The 19,890-nt window shown below is 38.5% G+C and overlaps 1 protein-coding gene and 1 non-coding gene across 7 annotated transcripts in view; one reads left to right on the top strand and one right to left on the bottom strand.

The window, feature by feature from the left end:
• The window catches only part of LOC109069708 (pumilio homolog 2-like), an 87,570-nt gene that overhangs the window by 8,005 nt on the left and 59,675 nt on the right, over window positions 1-19,890 (top strand). For all 6 annotated transcript variants that reach the window (XM_042747349.1, XM_042747352.1, XM_042747350.1 and 3 more), the window contains exons 3-6: window positions 230-298; window positions 471-576; window positions 7,599-7,786; window positions 10,908-11,080. In XM_042747349.1, coding sequence (XP_042603283.1) covers window positions 230-298; window positions 471-576; window positions 7,599-7,786; window positions 10,908-11,080 — 536 coding nt within the window. The remainder of the gene's footprint in view (window positions 1-229; window positions 299-470; window positions 577-7,598; window positions 7,787-10,907; window positions 11,081-19,890) is intronic.
• Window positions 3,879-3,981, bottom strand: LOC122141174. The gene has a single exon (XR_006157600.1). It is a non-coding gene; the product is annotated as a U6 spliceosomal RNA (small nuclear RNA).

Below are 19,890 nucleotides of genomic sequence, written 5' to 3'. Positions count from 1 at the left end.
ATCCACATTCAAAACGTAATAATCACTTTAATCTAGCTTGTGCTTTTTATCATTATAGTGTGGTTGTGTACACACACTGCCAACACACATTTCAGTTCAAACTACTTATAAAAGTGCATGTAGCATCCGATATATATACACACAAAGCAGTGTTGTTTTGAAGCTGGAAAACCTTGTAAATATATATGTGTGCAAAGTTGGAAGAAGTGTCAAATGTCTCTTTGTGTAGGTCCGTACTGTGGATGAGATGAATTATGACTTTCAAGCCTTGGCTCTGGAGTCTCGTGGAATGGGTGAGGTATGTTATTAGAGTCCTTAAAAAGTCCTTAAAAAATCCTTTTGCATCCTTTTGTCCAGTATCACAAGTGTTGTATTCCTTGTAATAATTTTAAAGTATGTTACTAGTTTTTTCTGTTGTTTGTATGATTTATATTTTTCAAAAAGTGATTGCCTTGTTGACCTTTTTGCAGCTACTTCCTGCAAAAAAATTGTGGGAATCAGATGAATTGGCAAAAGATGGACGCAAAGGGATGTTGCTGGGTGAAGAATGGAGAGAGAATGCCTGGGGTGCTTCCCGTAAGTTCTTCTAAAATGCCACCATGTTTTGATCATGATCAAGAAACATTCATGCTGAGATAAAATTGGACAAGTTTGACAAATTATGCTTCAGAGAAGACTCACTTTAGTTCATGCTAAAGGTGTACCAAATATTTGTTGCTATGTTTTTTTTTTTTTTTTTTTGCGTATAATTTAATTTCTCCATATAGTTAGCACTTTATATAGCAGAGATTGTTTCAAAGCAGATTCACAGTATTAAACAGGAAAAGTGACATGAATCAATGAAAATTTTAAAAATGAGGCACATACAAAATTCTGCTACAAAGCATCTGTGGCAAGTAGGGTTGTCAAAAGTACTGGTACTTCCTTACCAAGTAGATAGCTAAATTTTAAAAATGATGCCAGCCTTTCTGCTGTACCAGTTGTACCAATTGCAGGTTCAATTCAGTAACGGCTGATTCAAACATTCCCGTACTCCCGCTGAATTAAACTCTTGCTCTCACATCTCATTATTGCAGACCCTTACATTAGGTCAAATGAGATCAAATGACTATTCGAAAAAAATATGATAGCAATTGATAATGTTGAATAGTCATTTCAGCCCTAATCATGGTTAATGTAGTTTTTCCACCACAAATTCCAACTCCACAAATTGTATTAAACACAATTATAATAAAAATAGTTTAATTAATGTGAATAGATGGGTTAAAGAAATCATATACAATTAATTAACAACCTTGGGGCTCACAAGCGGTCTGTATTTTAAGGTTTATCAGTTATTGTTAAAAATGGAACTATGGAATGCTACAAAAAAAAAAAAAGTTTACGCCAAACAGACAGCGCACAATGAAATAGGAGCGCAATAACGCTGACTAAAATATACATTTTGCTGAAATATTTGTAGTTGTACAATAAATGTGACATGTATAATTTTAAACCTACAAGTAAGTTTATTTGTACGATAGCACTAACTGTAAAGTGTAATGGGGTAATCAAAATAGCCTTTTAGTCTGTGCTTTTTATTATTTTTATTTTTAGTTTAGTAACTTTAACTTCTGCTTTATTTATTTATTTATTTATTTATTTTTTAGATTGAAATGTTACAGTGTAATGTGATTTTAATCATTTTCTGCACATAATATAAGCCTACATGCTTACTTTCACTTTATTTGTTTAATCCAAATACAAAATACCGAGATAGGCTACTGTATACCGCAAATCAGCCACAAAATACAGAGATACGAATTTTTGCTCATATCGCCCAGCCCTATACAGAAGTGTACTGGAGTTTTAATTAAAGTGTGCTGGAGTGTTTTTACACACTGATGGTACTCAAAAAAAAATAAAAAATAAAAATTCCAAGATTGGCAGGTCTGGAACACTCTGTAGGGACCATGTCAATAGGAACACAGTTTATGCTCATTTCTTACGAGCTGATTATCTGAATTAGGTGTGTTAAAGCAAGGAAGTGAGGACTGAAATTGAGAACCGCTGGTGTAGAGTAGTGCTTGTTGTTTGTCATTTCTCCGATCAAAAATGGAGATGTGGTTTTATGTTAAGCCGGCGCGATGCAACGAAATGTGTAAAAACACAGTATAAGTCATTATAATCCAAAATTATGTCCCCACTGGATGCAACAAATGCCTCATTTGTAGTGGGTTTTATTGTTATTGTCTTGTCACGCCGGTGTTCTGATCAGGATACGCATCACAGTATGGCAAGGGGCATAACATTTCCGTCACACGCTTGAGGCATTTAGCCAATCACAATGCACAGGATAGCTGGCCAATCAGAGCACACCTCATTTTTCAGACCGATGAGCTTTGTAAAAAATGACACGAAAGGCAGGGCATAGAGGAGAAACAATAATGTACAGTTTGTGGAAATATGTTTTTTGAACCTATAACTGCATAAACCCATTTCATTACACCAAATACACAAAATAATGTTCTTTTAAGCAACATCATATGAACCCTTTAACGAACACTTTAAAATCCCTAAAAAAATAAATGGGGAAAAATACTTATGGAACCAGCGCCACCGAAAAACTGGGTACTTTATGGCCGATCAGAGAATTGTAATTCAGAATGCTCAATATGCCAGAGTTATAAACACAATGTAAATAAGAGATTCATTGTGCAGTATAGACAGATTTTATTTATTTATTTTTATTATTGCGCTTGTGCTGTGGGTGAACTGAAGTGATATAAGCATATTGATTACATAGGTAGTAATTTTTGCACACTTTTTGTATGAAACTTTGCCATTCTTAATTAGAATAAAAGTTCTATTTTTAATGCTGTTAAGCACATTATCATAACACTTTATCTCAAAATACCCCACAGGTAATTTTGTATAGCTTGTTGAAATTGCCACTTGTAGGGTATGAGCCAAAATGCGCTGTTTATGTGTATGTCCCCTTTAAATGAAAATGAGCTGATGCTTCTGCCTCCCTTCTCAGAAGAGTGCGGAGCTTCAAGAGGTCATGCTCGCAGGCATAACGGTGTTAAGGTTTAACTGATGGTGACCGTGTTACTGATCCTCACGTTGCTTCCAAACGCAATTTTTAACTACCACATTCCTATTCACGATCATTCTGGTAGCACGTGAAGGCAGTACTAGTCAAAACAGGCAGAGACAATGGTAGCTTTAGCAACATTAGCCTTACAGAGAGCCAAGAAGCTATTTTGGAAAACAAAATATGATGCGTGATGCTTTCTTTGTCTGGAGTCTGGATTGGAGTGGACGATATGGAAAAAATATCATATCACGATTCTTTTTTAGAAACTTACTTTTTTTTTTTTTACCATACTACTTTCCCTATTATAAAGACAAAGCCTTTCATGTTCACTTTTTGTTTTGTTATTTTGCACTTTAAAAAAGGTTGTTCATGTTTAGCCTATATAGTTAACTATTAATATTTAGCTACAATTTAATATAAATCTTAATTTGTTTATTAGTTTATAATAGAATACTGCTTTATAATTAAGAAGAAAGTTTAACTTTAGCCTAATCATTAGTTAATTATTAATATTTACCATTTAGTATAACTGTACTGTTATTTATTTGTTAATAAAGAATACTGCGTTATAATTATTCATTTCCATTGTATTCATTTCCATTACAAGCTGCATGCGTTCTTGAGTGTGTGACGCGGCCGCCGGGGGATTTTGTGTGTGGGGGGGGGGGGGGTTAACCGCCAAATCGTGATTCTTGTTGCTTCATCACCGCGGTAAGAAAAAATCCCATACCGTCACAGCCCTACCCACAACCTTAGGGTTAGGAGTCAAACTCTCTAACCATTAGGCCATGACTTCCCCAAAAAGATGGAGCGCTTCATGGATTTGTGTGTCATCCTTTTGCAGGGGCCATGCTAATCTTCTCTGTATCGATCCAATTTTAGTATATGTGCTGCCGTGGCACATGGGCTAGTGTGTTCCACTTGTTGGCTCTCCTCGGTTGCAGTTTGCCTGATTCAACATTCCGATTCAACACAAGTCAGAGCTCGAGAATTAAAGTGAAAGTCTAGTAGGCCTAAGTAAATGAAGGTAGCACAGACAGAAGGCATCATGTTATGTGATCTTACCAAAGTGTTCCAATATGGAATGTTTAACAACATGAGCCGCTTAAAATTATGAAAGTTATCAACGTTACACTTATTCAAAATGGTAAGCAAGCACTGCTTTGCTTGCATTTTGTATATCTGCATTTGTCTTTTCTATCTTTGTTTTTTAATGATGAATATTTACTATTGATAGCAACTGATATACAGTGGCGTGAAAAAGGTTTTGCCCCCCTCCTGTTTTTTTTATTTTTTTTTTTTTGCATATTTGTCACACTTAAAAGATTCAGATCATCAAACAAATTTTAATATTGCACAATGATAACCAGAGTAAATAGAAAATGCAGTTTTGAAATAATGATTTAATTTATTAAGGGCAAAAAGCTGTCCAAACATACCTGGCCCTATGTGAAAAAGTATTTGCCCCCTAAATCTAATAACTTGTTGTTCAACCCTTCGCAGGAACAACTACAATCAAGCGTTTGTGATAAGTGGCAATGAGTCGTTCACATCGCTGTGGAGGAATTTTGGCCCACTCTTCTTTGTAGAATTGTTTTATTTCAGCCACATTGGAGGGTTTTCTAGCATGAATGGACAGTTTAAGGTCATTCCACATCATCTCAATTGGATTTAAGTACGGACTTTGACTTGGCCACTCCAAAACCTTACTTTTGTTTTTCTTGAGCTATTCAGAGGTAGACTTGCTGGTGTGTTTGGGATCATTGTCCTGCTGCATAACCCAAGTGTGCTTGAGCTTGAGGTCACAAACTGACAGCCGGACATTCTCCTTCAGGATTTACTGATAGTGCAGAATTCATGCTTCCATCAATTATGGCAAGTCAACCAGTTCCTGAAGCTGCAAAGCAGCCCCAGACCATCACACTACCACCACCATGTTTGACTGTTGGTATGATGTTCTTTTTATGAAATGCTGTGTTGGTTTTATGCCAGATGTAACGGGACACACACCTTCCAAAAAGTTAAACTTTTGTTGCATCATTCCACAGAATATTTGCCCAAAAGTTTTGGGGATAATCAAGATATGTTTTGGCAAATGTGAAACGAGACTCTGTCTCGTGCCCAGTCTCTTTCTTATTGTTGAATCATGAACACTGACCTTAATTAAGGCAAGTGAGGCCTGTAGTTCTTTAGATGTTTTTCTGGGTTCTTTTATGACCTCCTGGATGAGTTGTTGTTGCACTCTTGGAGTAATTTTGGTGGGCCAATCACTCCTGGGAAGGTTCACCACTGTTCCAAGTTTTCTCAATTTGTGGATAATGGCTCTAACCGTGGTTCGCTGGAGTCCCAAAGCCTTAGAAATGGCTTTATAACCCTTTCCAGACTGATACATGCCAACTGTGTTGTTTCTCATCTGTTCTTGAATTTATTTAGATCGCAGCATGATGGGTTGCTCTTTAAGCATGCTTCACTTTATCAGACAGGTTCTAATAATGTGGTTAATCACAGTTCTTTTAACATTTAACAGGAGGGGGCAATTAATTTTTCACTTAGGGCCAGGTAGGTTTGGACAGCCTTTTTCCCTTAATAAATTAAATTATCATTTAAAAATTGCATTTTGTATTTACTTTCATTGTCTTTGTGTAATATTAAAATTTGTTTGATGATCTGAATCTTTTAAGTGCGACAAATAGGCAAAAAAATAAAAAAATAAAAAAAAAACCCGGAAGGGGGCATAAACCTTTTCACGGCAATGTAGATAGCTAATTCTTCTCATGCAGGCATGGAATGCATGTGTTAGTTTGCAGTTGGGTGTATTCTGCGCAGTGTGTTCAAGTGTAGCTTTTTGGTCCAGATGCTGCCGACGCAAGGCGACAACACTATGGCTGCCATCGCATCATCCAGGTGGATGCTGCACACTGGTGGTAGATGAGGAGATGGCTGCGTTTACATGAATATTTTTGGTTCAATTGGACTGAATTCATTCCCATTGATGAATGTAGTGTTTACATGAATGCTAAATTAAGTGATTGGGTTGATGTGCACGTTTATATGTCACAAGGTGTCTTTTTTTTTGTTTTATTTTGTATTTTTTTTTTTTTTTTATAACATGCGCACACTGCACAAATGTAGAGTTTCTCACTGTTCGCACATAATAACCAGTCTCCTACATGGTTTCTCTATTTGTTTTTAACAGCAGAATTAATATTTATCCATTTATGGATAAATTATACATATAAACCTCTGTGCCCTGCTGCTATAATGACAGGACACGCATTTATACAACACTTTATTCAAAAGGAAGAGCCGTTTGTTCCTTGTGTTATACGTCATTACGCTATTTCTGCATCATTGCACATGCGCAGTCCTTTCAGTTTCGGGGTTCAATCCGATTGAGTGTTTACATGCACTCTCAATCGTATTAGAAAAGGAATAAACCACCCCCTTCAATCCAATCGAGCTCAGTCATATCATTAAGGTGTTAACATTAAGGATTTTCAGTCCGATTGAGCTGACAATCCAATTACAAATGGATTATTTGGTTGCATGTAAACGTAGCCAATTTAAAGTTCTTTGAGTGCATAGTAAAGCATTATATTAATGTAATGAATTATTTTGTTTCATTTGATCTTTTCTTTTTCTTTTCATTTCATTTTCATTTATTACTTCCATTTGATCTTTTTAATGTGATGTTTACATTATTTAACATAATTTGAAGGCTGCATGTTTTATTTACCATTATTTATAATAATAAAAATTATATTAGATAATAATAATGAACAAATTGTAATATTTTAATTTTTAAATGGTTAAAAAAATGACATAGTAGTTTTCGCTGCGGTACCAAAGTTGGTATCTAGAAAAGTTGAATTTTACTGGTACTAAAAAAAAAAGTGACTTTAGGTATTGACTACTAAAATTTTGGTCCAGTGACAATAGTGCAATTTAGCTCTTCAGTGTTTGTTCATTTTAATAACGGTGTAAACTTAATTCCTTATGAAAGTTTAGTACATTCTTCAGTAGAGCAGCCTATCGCTGAAGTGTCGTTATTTTGCTTAAGTGAATTCAATGTTGACTCCAGTTCAGTAACACTGTCAATGCTGCAAAATTCTTCAATTATGAACAAATCTGATTCAGCTATGGAGCATGTGTGGTAGATATTCAGTAGATGTACACATTTCAGGATTTGTTGCATTGTTTGTGCTTGTTTTAATCACAATCACCTGCTGTTAGCAATAGTTTGAAATTGATTACTTTTCTCAGAAATCGAAACTAAACCTTTCTAATTTGTCACCCATTAAAATATGATTTAAGAATCTGTCCAGTTGACTGTAGCTAAATGGATAGCAGCTCCAGTATAAAAAGTAAATAGAGTAAAATAAAAAATGAATTGAAAGATATAGCATACATCTCCATTATAGTAGTATTAGCTTGATTTTCTTAATGCATGTTTAAATATTTTATTTGTCTTCTGATTTGTTTTTGTCATAGCAGTATTATTTTTCTCTGCTGTGTCTAGATCATTCTGTTTCTCAGCCCATTATGGTGCAAAGGCGACCAGGCCAGAGTTACAACGGAAACGGAGATGCAAGCTCGGTACTGTCCCCTCGCTCAGAGGGTGGTGGTCTGGGTGTGAGTATGGTGGAATATGTCCTCAGTTCTTCACCTGGAGACAAGATGGATGGTCACTACAGAAATGGAGGTTATGTGAGTCAATTATCTTATTACACTCATTGGGTATCTTATTACAACACATCTTTTTTATTTTTTTCTCAAGCATGTGTGTTATAAAATCAGGACAGAATTTGCGAAAGTTAATTTAATAAAAAGTATCTGAAAGAAGCACTAGTGCAGAGGTGGACAACATCCGCCCTGGAGAGTCACAGTCCTGCAGAGTTTTGCTCCAACCTTGATTAAAACTCACCTGAATTTAGCTTTCTAGTAATAGTAAGTGTTCACACCACCAGCGTCGAGAGAGTCAAAGTGGCCGGAAGTAATTCATTTTCAATGAGAGCCGGCGGCGAGGAGCGGCGCGGCACGACTTGGCCTTTTGAGAGCGTCGAGGAGAGTTGAAATCAGGGCAGCTTTATGGTAACCAATCAGAACGTAGAAGTCCACCGCTTGAGAGGATTCCAGAGAACACAGCTCTGACCACATTAGTTCCCAAGCAAAATATACAGTAGGACAGGTTGATTATTGCTGTGGCAGGTTTGCAATAATCTATGATGTGTCCCTGTTTGCGTACAGGGACATAAAAAATAAAATAAAAATGATACGTGGACCAAGGTGTCTGAGATTGTTCATGTTCCTGGCGAGTTGCTGATGTGCAGTAACGATATAGGAATAATAATCTAATGATATCATAAATAATAGTACAGTAGTCCCAGTTTACTTTTAAACAAATTTCCTGGATTATAATTACATTAAGTAATGTTTATACTTGATTGTATTTGATTAATTTGATTTTTTTTTGTTGGGTTTTTTTTTGAGTGAGAGTATTTTTACAGTGCTTTATACATTATTAGGTAAAGGATCTTAATACTTCGTCCACAACAATATTTATCGAGGTTAACTTATAACGTTACCCTCATTGTGGTTAGTCTGCAAAAGTTTAACAAGTTTGTTTGCTTTGCAGCCGCTTTAAATACAAGATAAGCATTCGATCTACGTCAGAGTGCTCACGAATCTTTCTGCAGCGTTGTGAGCAGGGCGGCCAGAGTGATTTTTGATGCTCTCGACGGCGGCGGTGTGAACACACAGTTAGTCCTGGGTTAGCTTGTTCAGGTGTTTTTGATTAGGGTTGGAACTGAACTCTGCAGGACTGTGGCTCTTCAGGACCGACTTTTTCCACCCCTGCTCCAGTGAATACCTGGAGTGTTTGAAAGGTAATGAAAATTCTGTCATTAATTTCTCTTACTCAACCATAATCAGCATTGTTTACGTTCAACATTGGCACGCTGTTAATGTAAATAATGTTGATTACATTCTGGGGTACTCTCCATAATGGCAGAAGACAGTAACTCGGGGAGAAGAACAGTTGAATAATTTGTTGTTATTGTTTTCTTTGCGTACAAAAAGTATTCTCGCTTCTTTGTAAAATAGCATAATTTACAAACAAACACACCCCAGAAAAGAGCAGTCAGAAACAGAGCCATCTGTAGATTTCCATTATTATTGATCCTTTAGGATTTGACGCATTGTTTTTACATATGATATATAAAGATATGCCAATAAAAATCATACAGAAGAAAGTATGTCTTGGTCATTTCCCTTTAAGGAAATAAATATGGTAATTTTTGATTTAATGGCTTTAAAATGTAAAGATGCACAGAGCTGGGTAGATTACTTACAAATTGTTATCTGTTACTGATTCCAAATTACAATAAATTGTAGTTAGTAACGTTTTATATATATATATATATATATATATATATATATATATATATATATATATATATATATATATATATATATATATATATATATATATAAAAATTTATTCTAATTCATAACATACCATTACATTACACTAGGCATGGGCCGATTACTGGTGTCAAGGTATACCACGATTTGAAAATTTTACGGTTTCAAAACACTAATATTTTCCATTATACGGTTCCTGCGGTATGCACTGTTTTCCATGTCTTCTCAATGACTGAAAGAGTAGGAATCCCTCAGGTTGAGTGCAGTGTAGAGAGTAACACTGACCCCTCCTCCTCCTGTTGGTGCGAGCGAGCGGTCAGTCACGTCTGTAGGATGGCTGAACTTAAGGAGCTGCCCGCGAAACTTCACATTCAGCATGGGTACACTTCACATTCAGCCTTTCCATCTCGCGCACAGCTGCGTCCGCACAGCATTCAAAAGTAAACTCAACCACAGATGAGCGCAGATGGATAAGCTAAATACATGGTTAAACAACCCACAGAGTAAAAATTATGTGTTCAGTAGTTGAGGCAGTGTTGAAACACTTCTTAAACATAAAATAATTTTTGTAAATCCAGTTTTTGTGTAAATGTGGACAAAACTGGAAGACTTTTTGAGTGTATATAAGCTATCGGTTATTTTAGAAAGAAACATTAAGAGGTAAAAAGAGGAATTGGGGAGAATCAATAAATTATGAATAATTTATTGCTATTGTGTAAATAGTTTAGATTACAAGTATTTAAAATTTTATTTAATCTAATTAAAATCACTTAATTTTTGGAATCTGATTGTGTAATCCAGATTACATGTAATCAGTTACTACCCAGCTCTGAAGATGCATATCGCCTGCTGGTATTTATTATTATTATTATTTTTTTATCTTTGTATGGCTCAAAATCTGCAAAGGGGTGATTAAATATAAAAGTATGTAAAATGTTAAAAAAGTATGATCTTTTATTGGAAAATGAAACATTTTTATCAAACTTTGATAATTGCCTTAATCTTTTAAACAACAGAAAAATAGTGATCAAACTACAATTTATAATAATCACCTGTCAAACTCCTGATTTTATGTATCAACATGTGAGAGTTTAATTTTATGTCTAGGGACCTCTCTCAAGATCAATCATTAAACAGTTCTGTTGCTAAAATTATGAGAAAAGATCCGTCAAGAATAGAAGTGATTGAAAATAGGGTCATTCTGTGTCAAATCAACCAAATTTTAGAAACTTCCTCACACAATAGTGATGAAAACTAAAACATTAAATGCCATGGATGAATATTTACTGAGTAATGTAGTATTTTGTAGAGGGGGGTATTAAATTAGATAAATATAATTCCTACACAACCTAAAGTAATTTCGCCTCTGGGATGGGATGTTTAACTTGGTTTATGGTGGTTCCAGGGTGGAGCAGATGCAGATCCAGATGGCATGGAGAAAGGTGATCCAAAAGAAAAGGCTTCTCCATTTGAAGATGACAAAAGTCCTGAGATGAAAGTTGGAGATGAAGGGGATGCCTCAAAAGCAAATTCCAGAGGATTGCTGAATGGGATGGATCGTGACTGTAAAGACTTCAAGTATGATGTTTCTTTTGCTTATTAAACTTGTAGCAAAAAGTAAAAAAACAAAAACAACTTTCTTTTAAAAAGCATTTAAACAACCCTCTACAATGCGAGTAAATCACTTGTATATGCAACTAAATTTCCATGCTAGACAGTCAAATAATGTCCATTGTTAGCCATTGGCTAATAATTTCTTATTAGAGTTAGAGACTAAGTGAAAGTTTAACACAGATATTTCACTTACCCTCATTCATTTGAACACTGTGCGCTTGATTTTCACTTTAAAGCACAGTTTTAATTCATCTCAATGGATGTGCACCGTATTTGGCGTACCATAAACTCTAGTGTGAAGGTGCCCGAATAGTTGTTACTTAGCTTAGACCGTTCACTGTTTCTCTCACACAAGCAAAAAGAGGGAGTTTTACTTGCACTAGGGCTGGGTGATGTATCAAATATTAATGATAATATCTGAATAATTTTGACGACGATGTAAAATTTTTAAATATTGGGAATATCGAATATTTCAAATTCCAGCACACTTTCCCAAAAGAACGTGACGAACATTCAAAAAAGAAATATGTAACTGCGGAGTGCTCTACGCGCCTCTACTACCAGAGCATAAGTGAGAGCGGTTGCCAGATAACAAGAGTTTAAATCCCCGAACCAAAGCTTCACTGTTACAAGGATACATTTTCTGCCCGGTGTTTGCTTATTTTAAGCAATCTGGCAACCATGCACACGTGCCCACTCCATTGCGGAAGCGCCGCTGACGATGATCTGTAAAACAAACAAGCTGGAGTTTAGCGATCTAATGAAAGCATCGTTCAGCCGGGCTGTGTTCTGTCATGAGATCTCGACTGTATTGTTTGCGATTGTGATCACTGAATAAATGCACTTACTCGACCGCTAATGTTTGAATAGAGAAACATAGGCTATGGCTGTTTGGAATTACTATTATGGAATTTCACCGTTATATTTACCATTTTTCATAATATAGACAGAGAGAGCGCAAAAGTCTTTGGTATTCATATATATATATATATATATATATATATATATATATATGTGTGTGTGTGTGTGTGTGTGTGTGTGTGTGTGTGTGTGTGTGTGTGTGTGTGTGTGTGTGTGTGTGTGTGTGTTTGTGTGCTTCAGCAACTAGCTCCCCATCTAAGAGGGTTTTTAGTTATAGTTTCATGCCACAGAGCTCCTCTTAAAGCCGCAGACCGTTGACAGACTTCTGTTCTTAGCTAAAAAACTTGTAAAAAAATTAAAAAATAAAATACTTATCCCAGTTTAGTTATTTCTTCCAAGTTGCATTTTCTGTACTTGTTTTGCACTGCTTCAGTTACATATATGTGTTCATTTAATAAAAAGCAGTAAGTGATCACTTGGTTTAGATTTTTTTTAAACTGCTTAAATTAGCTGTTCAATCTAAATTGTTTTTGTTGTTGTTGTTTTTTTTTTTTTTTTTAATGGACAAAAGAAAATCATGTTTTTTAATTATTTAAATGCAAATGCAAACATATCGAGATATATAACGAATATCGAAAAAAAAAATTGACAATATCGAGATATATTTTTTTTTTTACATATCGCCCAGCCCTACTTAGCGCATAGATTTGACTTGTAAATTATTTTCTTTGTTATATTGTCCTGTCAAAATAATGGAGTTCATTTATAATTATTTAGCTTTTAAAGTCCCCTTGAAATCAAAATTAAAGTTTTTTTTTTTTGGTGTTAGTATCAATATGTTCGTCTTAAGGTTATCTATAAGGCAGTTTGCTTCAAAACAGTGACAAAATTTGCATTTAGAATATATAAGCATTCAAAGCTTGCAGTTTGTCACTTCCTCCAACAAGGATCAATGATTTTTTGATGTCACCTCGTACTTCAGATTCTCCTCAAATCTTCTGACCAATCAAATGCTCTCTAGAATCCGAAGCGCCTGCACCTATGCTATAATTAAGAATAAGAATATGTGGAAACTTCTTCTGGTTTCTTCAGTAGTAGGCAGAGCTAATGTGCAAATGGCAGTGTCCTTGGCTTGTGCTCACCTATTACAGTACAGTCATTGTTTTGATTTCAGCAAATCAGTTTGAGCGAATGTAGACAACATGATTAATTTTTAAAAACCTAGCAGATCATCAGATCTTAGTGTGTTTTAAATTGTTATCAGTTGTAGAATTAGTATTATTATATTATCAGTAGGGCTGGGCGATTAACATGAATGTGTAGTTTACATCGACTATTTTTGAATGAAAATCGGTTTTCTTTTTAACATCCGAATGGGATCAGCCCTCCCCCTGCACGTTTGCCATGGAGATACACAAACAACATGTCAATGAGCAGGGAAGAACTCGTTCCTTTTAAGAAAGGTGTCATCCGTAATTTGGAATTGGTTCGGTTTTGCGGTGTCAGAAACAACAAACAAACAACACCCCGCTGCAAAATGTGTTTGAAGTCTGTTGCTAGCAAACCAATTTACTGCAGCTCCTCAAACAGAGGCATGCTGCCAAGTGAGAGAGATGGTGCGTTTTACGTAGTTAAATTGTGCGGGGTGGCACAAGCACACCCGCCAAAAAACAACCTATAACAGTGTTACTCGTTGCGTGGCTCGCCAAGCTTTACTTTGTGGCTCGCATGCCAGTAAATAATACGATGATATGATCATGCAGTCAATACAGATATTTCATAAAACATTAAAAACAAGCAGGGCTATAACATAACCCATTAAAAAACTCACACCATGTCTACACCGGATACGAGTGGCACGATCCCACAAAAGACAATAGAACCCAGTGATGTTGTCTACACTGGATGCGGCGCGATGCGACACGATCCCCATCAGTAAACTGCCCCGTTCTATTTATGACAAAATGTACTGACACTACGTTCAGATGATTTGCAACTGTAGTGTGGTGTCATCAAGTTTAGACAGACTTTTAGCGCAGCGGGGCGTGACACGGCATGGCAACTCTCGCGTCTGGCGTAGACACGGTTATACAGTGTCTGCTCTATTAGACTGGACTAGAAAATATATTTATAGGGCTCCAGACTAACATTTGAGAGCAGTGGCACCAGTGCCACTAACTTCATAAAATTACTATTGTTTTGCGTTAATAAGTGCAGTGACTAATAACATTTCATGTTCATTTCTTGTTTATTGTTTATACAGATTTGACAGTAAAGCACTAAGCTTGAGTTAAGATGCTTTTATTAACAACAGTAACAGGTGCAAAATCTACTTTTTATATACAGAAAATTTATATATTCCACTATTATTAAATGTACCATTATTCTTTTAGCATATGGAACTGACCAAGATCAGTGTTTGTGGGATTTAGTAGCAAATTGAAGAAAAGTTTGTGACTTTTCTTACTTCATACACAAAAAAGCGTAAAATTTCTTGATGATTTGATATTTTATAATAGTGATATTATAGCTTTAAAATATAGAGAAAAGGTAAAAATGAATGACTAATAAGCCAAAGTGCTCCTCTGCTCCTGTCTACTGGTTATAATTGTGAGTGTTTGTTTACCACAAAGTATATTTTGTTCATCCCATTAAAAATAACATTCAAACTGGATCATTTTAGAGCTTTAAAGAGCTGGAAACAGTTGTGTGAAATGCTTGAAAGTCACTGAGAAGTGCTTGAATTTCTCTCTCAAAAGCTTGTACAAACCCTGAAATGAATTATGTAATACATTCGACTATTTCTACCACAACACCATGGTTACAGTTAGCGTTAGCACTTCTGGTTTCCTGACATATTTCAGCACTGTTTATAACAGAGATTTCTGTGCAGAATTGGAATGCTTCTCAGTAAATCTCGTAGCAACCTTATCATTGTGCGCTGAATTCAAACGCTTCTCACTGGATCTCGCAGCACGGTTGCATCTGTGCAGTAACAGTGTTGCAAAATCATCTTTGGCTCCCGAGTAAAGCTGTTCTAAGTTCAGACAAGTTTGTTTGTGTCGCGGTCCGAGCTGAGAAATGGTCTGTTGCATTTGAGAGATATAAAAGGCAAACGAAACGAAAGAGAAACTAAACCGTGCTACGTTTCAGCATGGTTTAGTTTCGCTTTCGTTTAATTTCCCGTTTGATGTTTCTCAAATGCAACAGAAATGGCAGCGCTCATGAGTTGGGCAATGCGGTGGTCGTGCCAGTGCGACCACTCACTAAAATTAGTTGCACCGGCAGAAAAAATGGTCGCAGTCTGGAGACCTGTATTTACAGTTGCTCTTCCTACTTCCATGACACTGACTGAGTTGCAGAGTTGTCAGTTTTAATCTTAATCAAATGTCAAGAGTAATGGTGCCGCGTCCACATGCAGGAGCTTCTCTCTCTCCCATCAGAATGGTGTTTTCTAGTTTTTTGTCTTGTGAGTCGCTGTGTTTTTGTACGGTTTCATTGCGTCTACCTGTATTTAAGCGCGCATACAGTCGGGAGTTTCTGCTCGATGTCGGCAGAACCAGTTTTTAGAGTTAAACTCCGTGCACGCTGAAGAGCTGCAGGATCTCGATCTGCTCCGGAGGCCTTCACCATAACCGACCCCCACTGCTGCATCTCGCCCACAGCGGAGGTGCCACAAGCGGCGTGAGAGGAAGCAGAAGAGGGGTAAGCGCAGAGGTATTCGGGCTAAGCTAACGGCTAACCCTCACAAACCAGCTATCCCCACCATCGTACTGGCTAACGTACGCTCTTTGGACAACAAACTGGACTGCATCCGATTACTATGCTCAACTCAGAGGACTGTAAGAGACTGTTGTGTTTTTGTGTTCACGGAAACATGGCTCAACGACAGTGTTCCAGACTGCGCTTTTCAGCTCGATCAGCTGACATGCTATCAAGCGGACAGAGCTCTCGTCGCAGGAGGTAAATCACACATGGCGGGCTGTGTGTTTACATCAATGATGCGTGGTGCCATGATGCTGTTGTGGTCTGCAAACACTGCTCGCTCCTGGTTGAGTTTATGATTATTAAGTGCTGGCCGTTCTATCTGCCGAGGGAATATTCAGATATTCAGCCGTACTGCTCGTTGCTGTTTACGTTCCCCCCCAGCTCCAACAACAACAGGAGTGAGGCACTGAATGAACTGTACCAGCACATCAGTGAGCAGCAGACAGTTCACCCTGATGCTTTTCTCATCTTGGCTGGGGATTTCAACCATGCAGACTTAAAGAGTGTGTTCCCAAATATAAACCAGCACATTAATTTTCCAACAAGAGGTAAAAACATTTTAGACCTTGTTTATACCACACAGAGAGGAGCTTACAAAGCACTCCCCCTCCCCCACCTCGGTGCCTCAGACCACATCACTGTCATGCTAATGCCTGCGTACAGACCGCTCGTTAAAGTCGCCAAATCAGTTCACAAACAAATTCAAGTGTTGATGATGTAACAGTCACAAAGACCATCACTCTCCGGGCCAACCAGAAGCTGTGGATTACAGGGGAGGTCTACAGACTCCTGAAGACGTGGAACGCTGCCTTCAGAGCTGGAGATGAGGTGGGCCTGAGGACAGCCAGGGCCAACCTGTCCCGCGGCGTCAGAGAGGCTAAGAGACAGTACTTCAGGAGGATAGCCCATCGATTCAGTGACAGCAGAGACACTCGGAGTCTGTGGCAGGGGATACAGACCATTACGGACTACAAGCCCCCACCACCTGTGACAGCAACATCTCCCTGCTGAACGAGCTGAATGCTGCCTTCGCTCGCTTTGAGGCACAAAACAGCTCCACTGCACAGAAGACTCCACCTCCTCCCGGCTTCCAGGTGATGACGCTGTCCCCGGACAGCGTGAGGAGATCCCTCAGCAGGATCAACACACGCAAAGCTCCGGGTCCTGACAACATTTCTGGGCGTGTACTGAGAGACTATGCAGTGGAACTCACTGATGTCTTCACAGACATTTTTAACATCTCGCCTAGTCAGGCTGTTGTCCCCACATGCTTCAAAGCTACCACCATCATCCCAGTCCCGAAGAAGCCGTCTCCATCCTGCTTCAATGACTACCATCCAGTTGCACTTACCCCTATTCTCATGAAGTGTTTTGAACGGCTAGTCATGCAACACATCAAGTCTGCCCTCCCTGGACCCCTTCGAGTTTGCATATCGGTCCAACCGCTCGACTGATGACGCCATCTCAACTACCCTCCACTCAGCACTCACACATCTAGAGAAAAAAAGACTCATACGTCAGAATGCTGTTCATAGACTTCAGTTCAGCATTCAACACACTCATCCCTCAACAGCTAATTCACAAACTGGTCCAGCTGGGGTTCAACACTTCGTTGTGCAACTGGCTGTTAGACTTTCTGACTGGAAGACCTCAGGCTGTACGGGTCGGGAGCAACACATCCAGCACCATCACACTGAACACTGGGGCCCCCAAGGATGTGTGCTGAGCCCCCTCCTCTTCACTCTGCTGACCCACGACTGCACACCGTCACACAACTCCAACCTCTTTATTAAGTTTGCGGGTGACACAACTGTGGTGGGTCCATAGACTGTAACAAAATATGGACGTAGTGTCCGTGACGTCACCCATAGACTCATCAATAGCGGTTTTGAAGCTCAAAGTGTGCAGAGCGGGTCATCGCCATCTTGGCAGCGCGTCACCACGCGACTCTCCCGGAAAATTGCTGAAGCCACGCCCACCTAGTGCGACGGCATTGTCAGAAGTGGCAATCCACCTGTCACTCAAGTGGCCACGCCCTTAATTATGCAGAACTTTAAGGCTTAATATAATTTAAACGGATGAGTTATAAAAAAAATTCACGGCAATCTAACAGTTGTCATGAAGGGCAAAATTAGCAATATAGACCAAAATCATTTTTTGAACCAGGCTGTAAACATGTTTTTTTCTGCTGTAAAGTTGGGCATATTAACATGGGGAGTCTATGGGACTGACTCCCTTTTGCAGCCAGCCTCAAGCGGCCAGTCGATGAATTGCAGTTTTAGTCACTTCCTTATTGGCTTCACAAGAGAGAGCGCGAGGTTGCCGCTCGGGTGGGTCTCATTATCAACAGAGATGAGACAAACTACAGGAGCGAGGTGATCTGCCTGGCCGGGTGGTGCAGTGACAACAATCTCTCTCTGAACGTGGAGAAGACGAATGAGATTGTTGTTGACTTCAGGAGAGCACACACTCAGCATGCTCCTTTGACCATCAACGGTGCGTCTGTGGAGAGAGTGAGCAGCACCAAGCTCCTGGGTGTGCACATCACAGAGGACCTCTCCTGGACTGAAAACATTGCAGCACTGGCCAAGAAAGAACAGCTCTACTTCCTCCGCAAACTAAAAAGAGCCAGAGCCCCGGCCCCCATCATGTGCACCTTCTACAGAGGCACCATCGAAAGCATTCTGACGAGCTGCATCACTGTGTGGTATGGTGCCTGCAACGCGTCCTGCCGGAAGACCCTTCAACGCATAGTGAGAGCAGCTGAGAAGATCGTTGATGTCTCCCTCCTCTCCCTCCAGGACATTTTATGGAACCTGTCTCACCCGTAAAGCCCTCTGCATCGCAGGTGATCCTACTCACCCGTCACACAGCTTCTTCAGTCTGCTGCCATCAGAGAGGAGACTGCGGAGTCTCCAGGCCAGGACCAGCAGACTGAAGGACAGCCTCATTCATCAGGCTGTCAGGAAGCTGAACTCCCTCCCGACCTTGCCCCCCCTCTTTTTCCCCATGCACCACTGAACTCTGAACCTCAGTCCCTACCCCCCGCCCCCAGCTCCCACTAACACACTGGGACATGCACCAGACACTTTGTACAGCATTGGTCTGTTCTCTACCTCTTTCAGCAGTTAACTGACCTCATTCAACCGCCTCTTCTGTCAGTTTAAATAAAGAACTGCTCTCTGAGATTTTTGACACTTTAGTCAGACTGAATAAGCTCTTTTGCACTACAATCGTTATATCTGCACTGTTTACTTTATTAGTTTGCCGTAAAAGTGGCTCTCTGATTGTCTTTGCCCTATCAGTGCGGCTCCCATGAAAAAAAAAATAGTGAAGACCACTGACAGTCTTACAAACATTTACAAACTGTATCCGGTATGATAAGAATGTTATGTTATATTTTATGTTGTTATATTACATATTCACTGTTTACAATGGCAGGGCCTGCCATCTTTTCTTTTTGGCTTGTTGTTTCTGATTGCCCTTTAACCCCAAGGGGGAAATCCAGATCAAATCCCAGAAGGGAAAATCAAAACAAAATAAAGTTAAAACTTGTTTTGAACAATTTCTTTGTCATCAGAATATTGATTTTAAGTAGGGGGGAAAAATCGATTTAAATCGTAAATCTGATTTTTTTTTTTGGTGAAAAAAATCAGGAATTTTTATTTTAGGACTTATCGCCCAGCCCAAATTATAAGTATTATTGTTAGGTTTTTTTGCTATTTTTTTTCAAAAAAAGTGAATGACCAACAATGACTTACACACACGACACACGATTACGGCAATTATTTCCAATTATCATTATTAAGTGAGTTGTGTTTTACCCAGAAATGCGATGCTTTCTTCCCTGCCATTGTTTCTAATCTGTGTATTATTACACGTTTGCACCACGTCATTCATGTATGTCACAAGCACATATGCACTTTGGTCAGAGCGGCAGTACTGTTTACATGCCTGTATATTTCAGTTAAAATCGGCGTACGCCACCTATCTTAATACGATTATGCTTACTGCGACTATGAGTTTAATCGCATTATTTGAATCAAAGTATCGTGTTTACATGAGGTAAAGTTTAATTGCAATATTGCCAAAATCTCATTATAACCGCATTAAATGCACCCATAGTCTCAACACCACCAATAATC

This window comes from Cyprinus carpio, chromosome B20, assembly GCF_018340385.1.
Source record: "Cyprinus carpio isolate SPL01 chromosome B20, ASM1834038v1, whole genome shotgun sequence".
In the NCBI taxonomy this organism is placed as follows: domain Eukaryota; kingdom Metazoa; phylum Chordata; class Actinopteri; order Cypriniformes; family Cyprinidae; genus Cyprinus; species Cyprinus carpio.
Note: the sequence above shows the minus strand (reverse complement) of the source record. Positions and strands in the feature narration are given on the sequence as shown.